Genomic DNA, 6,967 nt, shown 5'->3' on the forward strand with positions numbered 1-6,967 from the left:
CATTAGAGTTAACTGGCTCTCATGAGGACCGCCACAGGAAAGGAAGACCCAGAGTTACCTCTGCTGCAAAGGATAAGTTCATTAGAGTTAACTGGCTCTCATGAGGACCGCCACAGGAAAGGAAGACCCAGAGTTACCTCTGCTGCAAAGGATAAGTTCATTAGAGTTAACTGGCTCTCACGAGGACCGCCCCAGAAATGAAGACCCATAGTGACCTCTGCTGCAAAGGATAAGTTCATTAGAGTTACCAGCCTCAGAAATTGCAGCCCAACTAAAACACTTCACAGAGTTCATGTAACAGACACATCTCAACATCAGTTGTTCAGAGGAGACTGTGTAAATTGCTACAAAGAAACCACTACTAAACGACACCAATAATAAGAAGAGACTTGATTGGGCCAAGAAACACAAGCAATGGACATTAGACTGGTCAAAAGTTGTCCTTTGGTCTGGAGTCCAAATTGGAGATTTTTGGTTCCAACCGCTGTGTCTTTGTGAGACACGGTGTGGGTGAACGGATGATCTCCACATGTGTATTTTCCACCGTAAAGCATGGAGGAGGAGGTGTTATGGTGTGGGGGTGACACTGTCTGTGACACTGTCTGTGATTTATTTAGAATTCAAGGCACACTTAACCAGCATGGCTACCACAGCATGCTGCAGCGATACGCCATCCCATCTGGTTTGGGCTTAGTGGGACTATCATTTGTTTTTCAACAGGATAATGACCCAACACACCTCCAGACTATGTAAGGGCTATTTGACCAAGAAGGAGAGTGATGGAGGGCTGCATCAGATGACCTGGCCTCCACAAGCCCCCATCCTCAACCAACTTGAGATGGTTTGGAATTAGTCGGACTGCAGAGTGAAGGAAAAGCAGCCAACAAGTGCTCAGCATATGTGGGAACTCCTTCAAGACTGTTGGAAAAGCATTCCAGGTGAAGCTGGTTAAGAGAATGCCAAGCGTGTGCAAAGCTGTCATCGAGGCAAAAGGGTGGCTATTTGAAAAATCTAAAATATACAATAGATTTTGATTCGTTTAACACTTTTATTTGGGTTACCACATGATTCCGTATGTGTTATTTCATAGTTTTGATGTCTTCACAAATATTTCTACAAAGTAGAAAGTCGTAAAAAAATAACGAAAAACCCTTGAATGAGTAGGTGTTGTAAAACATGTGACCTGATAGTGCTACATGTTCCAGAGGCGTATTCGACTCGAACGCTGGAGGCCTGGAGATGCTAAACGTGGTTATGTTAGTTAACGTGACAATAACCGGCTGACAGAAATGTCATGACCGCCACAGCCCTAGTAACAGCCCCTAGTAACAGCCCCTAGTAACAGCCCAAGTAACAGCCCCTAGTAACAGCCCCTAGTAACAGCCCCTAGTAACAGCCCCTAGTAACAGCCCTAGTAACAGCCCTAGTAACAGCCCCTAGTAACAGCCATATTTTCCCTGACACACCGTTTGCTACACAAAGCCATTTTTCCCCCTCTGGATTTCTGTAGCTAGAACAAACCAATAGTTTTTGTCTGCCTTTTTGCCTTGTAAAACCAGTCAATTAGTTTTGTCTTTTTTTATTATTATTATTGTTTACCTTTATTTAACTAGGCAAGTCTTATTTTCAATGACAGCCTAGTGGGTTAACTGCCTGTTCAGGGGCAGAACGACAGATTTGTACCTTTGTACCAGCTCAGGGATTTGAACTTGCATCCTTCCGGTTATTAGTCCAACGCTCTAACCACTAGGCTACCACATGAGTACCGCTGCTCGGTCTGACGTAGGGGATCTGGCTCTTCAGTGCCCGGTGTTCTGTTTTAATATTCAAGCTAGTTGGTTAGTGGTCTAGCGGATGGGAAGGTCCTAAATTCTCTCTGTTGTTCTGTCTGTTACAAGCAGCTACCCCCTGCATCAAAGCCATCAGCCCTAGTGAAGGATGGACCACGGGAGGAGCCACAGTCATCATCATAGGAGATAACTTCTTTGACGGTCTCCAAGTCGTGTTCGGGACGATGCTTGTGTGGAGTGAGGTAAGAAGCCTTTGACATGTGCCTTTATTTCCAGACTCGGTGTTCTCATGTATACGTCACAATCACTGTTGTATTTCAGAGCAATTAGCATAGAAAAAAACACAACATAGATTTGAATTGTGTGTAGGTGGGGGGGGGGGGATAAATGTTAGCATGTACCACACAGCAGTTTGTGTTAATGGAATCTGACACTTTACACAGCTTTTTCTTATACTGTTTGCACCCTGTATAGCTGATCAAGCAGTCTGAAGCACGTGAGCTAATAGCAGTCTGAAGCAGGCGAGCTAATAGCAGTCTGAAGCAGGCGAGCTAATAGCAGTCTGAAGCAGGCGAGCTAATAGCAGTCTGAAGCACGCGAGCTAATAGCAGTCTGAAGCAGGCGAGCTAATAGCAGTCTGAAGCAGGCGAGCTAATAGCAGTCTGAAGCAGGCGAGCTAATAGCAGTCTGAAGCACGCGAGCTAATAGCAGTCTGAAGCAGGCGAGCTAATAGCAGTCTGAAGCACGCGAGCTAATAGCAGTCTGAAGCAGGCGAGCTAATAGCAGTCTGAAGCAGGCGAGCTAATAGCAGTCTGAAGCAGGCGAGCTAATAGCAGTCTGAAGCAGGCGAGCTAATAGCAGTCTGAAGCAGGCGAGCTAATAGCAGTCTGAAGCACGCGAGCTAATAGCAGTCTGAAGCAGGCGAGCTAATAGCAGTCTGAAGCAGGCGAGCTAATAGCAGTCTGAAGCAGGCGAGCTAATAGCAGTCTGAAGCACGCGAGCTAATAGCAGTCTGAAGCAGGCGAGCTAATAGCAGTCTGAAGCAGGCGAGCTAATAGCAGTCTGAAGCACGCGAGCTAATGCTGTTTTAGCTCCCCATTACTATCAGCTTTGCTGCTGTGAAGTGATGACAGGAGTAGATCAGAAGCTAGACAAACAGGAGCAGGAACAGGAACAGGAAGAGCATGGAAAACAGGCGGGAAAATATGGGAATCCGATTGAAACCAAGAAACCTCTCAGGAACGGGGAAAAAAAGATAACCGTGAGGTCTCTCAAAAAAACAATGGAACAATTAAGGGGGTCTGAGATATAACAGGAGTGAATTAACACTGTGAGGGAGGGGGACATATGAAGGCATTTTTGATGTGAACCACGGCCCTCTGGCCCTTCCTGTGAGAACAACCCCAAACCCCAAAACCCAGCGCCCAGAACATTTACTGACTAAAGAAAAAAACCAAGAGACAACCCAGAAAACCTAAAGCTGAGCCGTTCCTTCAGGGCAGTGTGTGTGTGTGTGTGTGTGTGTGTGTGTGTGTGTGTGTGTGTGTGTGTGTGTGTGTGTGTGTGTGTGTGTGTGTGTGTGTGTGTGTGTGCGTGTGTGTGTGCGTGTGTGCGTGCGTGCGTGTGTGTGTGTGCAGCCTTGATACCCCAGCTAGATGACAGGCTAATTTAGACTCATTGCTGTAATTGACTGGAGCTGGCAAGCGTCACTCCACCAGCCGGAGTAGAGCCCCGCAGTCAGACAGGCATCACCCAGCACTTCACGCTGTTCATTCACCACTTCTGTTTGGTTCACCCATTGATTCCCTACAGCTGATTACACCCCACGCCATCAGAGTGCAGACCCCACCCAGGCACATCCCAGGAGTCGTGGAAGTCACCCTCTCCTACAAGTCCAAGCAGTTCTGCAAAGGAGCTCCTGGACGATTTGTCTACACTGGTAAGACCACTACACCGGCTACTACTGTGTCTTGTTGCTCCTTCTATGAACCCTCACCCCCTCTCTCTGTCTCTCTGTCTCTCTGTCTCTTTGTCTCTTTGTCTCTCTGTCTCTCTGTCTCTCTCTCTCTCTCTCTCTCTCTCTCTCTCTCTCTCTCTCTCTCTGTCTGTCTCTGTCTCTCTGTCTCTCTCTCTCTCTCTGTCTCTCTGTCTCTCTGTCTCTCTGTCTCTCTGTCTCTCTTTCTCTCGCTGTCTCTCTCTGTCTCTCTCTGTCTCTCTCTGTCTCTCTCTGTCTCTCTCTGTCTCTCTGTCTCTCTGTCTCTGTCTCTCTGTCTCTTTGTCTCTTTATCTCTCTGTCTCTCTCTGTCTCTTTGTCTCTCTGTCTCTCTGTCTCTCGCTGTCTCTCTCTGTCTCTTTGTTATCTTTTTGTTTTCTCATGATTTTGTTGGGTCTAATTGTGCTGCTGTCCTGGGGCTCTGTGGGGGGGGGGGGGGGGGGTGTTTGTGTTTGTGAACAGAGCCCCAGGACCAGCTTGCTTAGGGGACTCTTCTCCAGGCTCATCTCTCTGTAGGTGATGGCTTTGTTATGGAAGGTTTGGGAATCGCTTCCTTTTAGGTGGTTGTAGAATTTAACGGCTCTTTTCTGGATTTTGATCATTTGCGGGTATCGGCCTAATTCTGTTCTGCTTGCATTATTTGGTGTTTTACGTTGAAACTTTGGTCTTACTGAGATTTACTGTCAGGGCCCAGGTCTGGCAGAATCTGTGCAGAAGATCTAGGTGCTGCTGTAGGCCCTCCTTGGTTGGTGACAACTCTCTCTCTCTCACTTTCTCTGCTGTAATCCTATCCCTGTCCCATCTAGGGAGGCAGCTGCCAAGCCCTGTTAATCTCAAACCATCACAACACCTCACATGACTCATCTCATGTCTCACTGTGGCCATGCTTTTTCCGAAGACGGAAAATAAAAAAAAACTGTGCAGAGAGACACATGTTGCAATGCAGAGGTAGTGTGTGTGTGTGTTTTGGGGAGTGTGTGTGTGTGGGTTTTGGGGAGTGTGTGTGTGTATATGTACACGTGCGTGCCTTCATGTGTGTGTGTATGTGTGTGTGTGTGTGCTTTCAGTCCTGGCTACGTGTGTGGGCTTGTGTTTATGTGTGGTGTGATAGTGTTTAGTAGTAGGGGTCACAATCTGGGACTGTCTGGGAGCCAGAGGCTGGTGAAGGGTAATCTATGGTCTGTAGCAGTTAGGGAATGTGTGTGTATGTGTGTGTGTGTATGTGTGTGTGTGTGTGTGCGTGCGTGCGTGCGTGCGTGTGTGTGTGTGTGCGTGCGTGCGTGCGCGTGTGTGTGCGCGTGTGTGTGTGTGTGTGTGTTTTCGGGACACAGAAGTGGAGGAGTGGAGTGATGAGGGACAATAGGTCAACGTCTGTCTGACCTGGAAGCTTCTGTCTGATCCCAAATTGACAAGAACGATGAGATAATCACCAGGGATTACTCTCACTCCTTGAAACCTGATCCAGGACCAGCTAGGGCTCTGGGCTTTGGTTAAAAGTAGTGCACTATATAGGGAATAGGGTGCAAAATGGGCAGCATCCTAACATTTAACCCCCGCTGCAGGAATGGACCAGAGACCAAGGAGACAGCTGGATCAGGAAATAACAGTGTAGTGCTGTGAAGAGAGACATATATACATTAAGACATGAATGGTTCTATTTCAGTCATATTATACACATTAAGACATGAATGGTTCTATTTCAGTTATATAGAGGTCTATACAATATGCTGTTGTAGTTGGAAGTTTACATACACTAAGGTTGGAGTCATTAAAACTCGTTTTTCAACCGCTCTACAAATTTCTTGTTAACAAACTATAGTTTTGGCAAGTCGGTTAGGACATCTACATTGTGCATGACACAAGTCATTTTTCCAACAATTGTTTACAGACAGATTATTTCACTTATAATTCACTGTATCACAATTCCAGTGGGTCAGAAGTTTACATACACTAAGCTGACTGTGCCTTTAAACAGCTTGGAAAATTCCAGAAAATGATGTCATGGCTTTAGAAGCTTCTGATAGGCTAATTTACATAATTTGAGTCAATTGGAGGTGTACCTGTGGATGTATTTCAAGGCCTCTTTGCTTGACATCATGAAAATCAGGCAATTTCCAAATGCCTGAAGGTATCACGTTTATCTGTACAAACAATAGTACGCAAATATAAACACCATGGGACCATGCAGCCATCATACCGCTCAGGAAAGAGACGCATTCTGTCTCCTAGAGATGAATGTACTTTGGTGCGAAAAGTGCAAATCAATCCAAAATGGCCATAATGACCATCGTTATGTTTGGAGGAAAAAGAGGGACGCTTGCAAGCTGAAGAACACCATCCCAACTGTGAAGCACAGGGGTGGCAGCATCATGATGGGGGTGCTTTGCTGCAGGAGGGACTGGTGCACTAGATGCCATCGTTAGGTAAGAAAATTATGTGGATATATTGGAGCAACATCTCAAGATATCAGTCAGAAAGTTAAAGCTTGGTCGCAAATGGGTCTTCCAAATGGACAATGACCCCAAGCATACTTCCAAAGTTGTGGGAAGTTGTGGGAAGTTGTGGGAAGCTTGTGTAAGGCTCCCTGAAATATTTGACCCAAGTTAAACAATTTAAAGGCAATGCTACCAAATACTAATTGAGTGAATGTAAACGTCTGACCCACTGGGAATGTGATGAAATAAATAAAAGCTGAAATAAATCATTCTCTCTACTATTATTCTGACATTTCACATTCTTAAAATAAAGTGGTGATCCTAACTGACCTAAAACAGGGAATTTGTACTAGGATTAAATGTCAGGAATTGTGAAAAACTGAGTTTAAATATACTTGGCTAAGGTGTATGTGAACTTCTGACTTCAACTGTATTAACACATGAATAGTTCTAGTACAGTCATATTATATACATTAAGACACGAATGGTGCGAATTCAGACCCATCTAAAAAGGTCCATATTTAGAGCGGGAAGGGAGTGTTAGTCAGACTAGAGGGGACTACAATGGGAACATCACCAGACTAAAGGGGACTACAATGGGAACATCACCAGACTAAAGGGAACTACAATGGGAACATCACCAGACTAAAGGGGACTACAATGGGAACATCACCAGACTAAAGGGGACTACAATGGGAACATCACCAGACTAGAGGGGACTACAATGGGAACTCTCACCAGACTAAAGG

The 6,967-nt window shown here is 45.7% G+C and overlaps 1 protein-coding gene across 18 annotated transcripts in view; it reads left to right on the forward strand.

The window, feature by feature from the left end:
- The window catches only part of LOC110531625 (transcription factor COE3), a 222,514-nt gene that overhangs the window by 151,402 nt on the left and 64,145 nt on the right, over positions 1 to 6,967 (forward strand). For 12 of the 18 annotated variants that reach the window (XM_090217786.1, XM_090217792.1, XM_090217777.1 and 9 more), the window contains exons 9-10: positions 1,899 to 2,032; positions 3,603 to 3,729. In XM_090217786.1, coding sequence (XP_090073912.1) covers positions 1,899 to 2,032; positions 3,603 to 3,729 — 261 coding nt within the window. The remainder of the gene's footprint in view (positions 1 to 1,898; positions 2,033 to 3,602; positions 3,730 to 6,967) is intronic. The other 6 variants (XM_090217778.1, XM_090217779.1, XM_090217787.1 and 3 more) reach the window with 1 other exon arrangement.

The sequence above is a fragment of the Oncorhynchus mykiss genome, chromosome 23 (assembly GCF_057628025.1).
Source record: "Oncorhynchus mykiss isolate SJ-2025 chromosome 23, ASM5762802v1, whole genome shotgun sequence".
Classification (NCBI taxonomy): domain Eukaryota; kingdom Metazoa; phylum Chordata; class Actinopteri; order Salmoniformes; family Salmonidae; genus Oncorhynchus; species Oncorhynchus mykiss.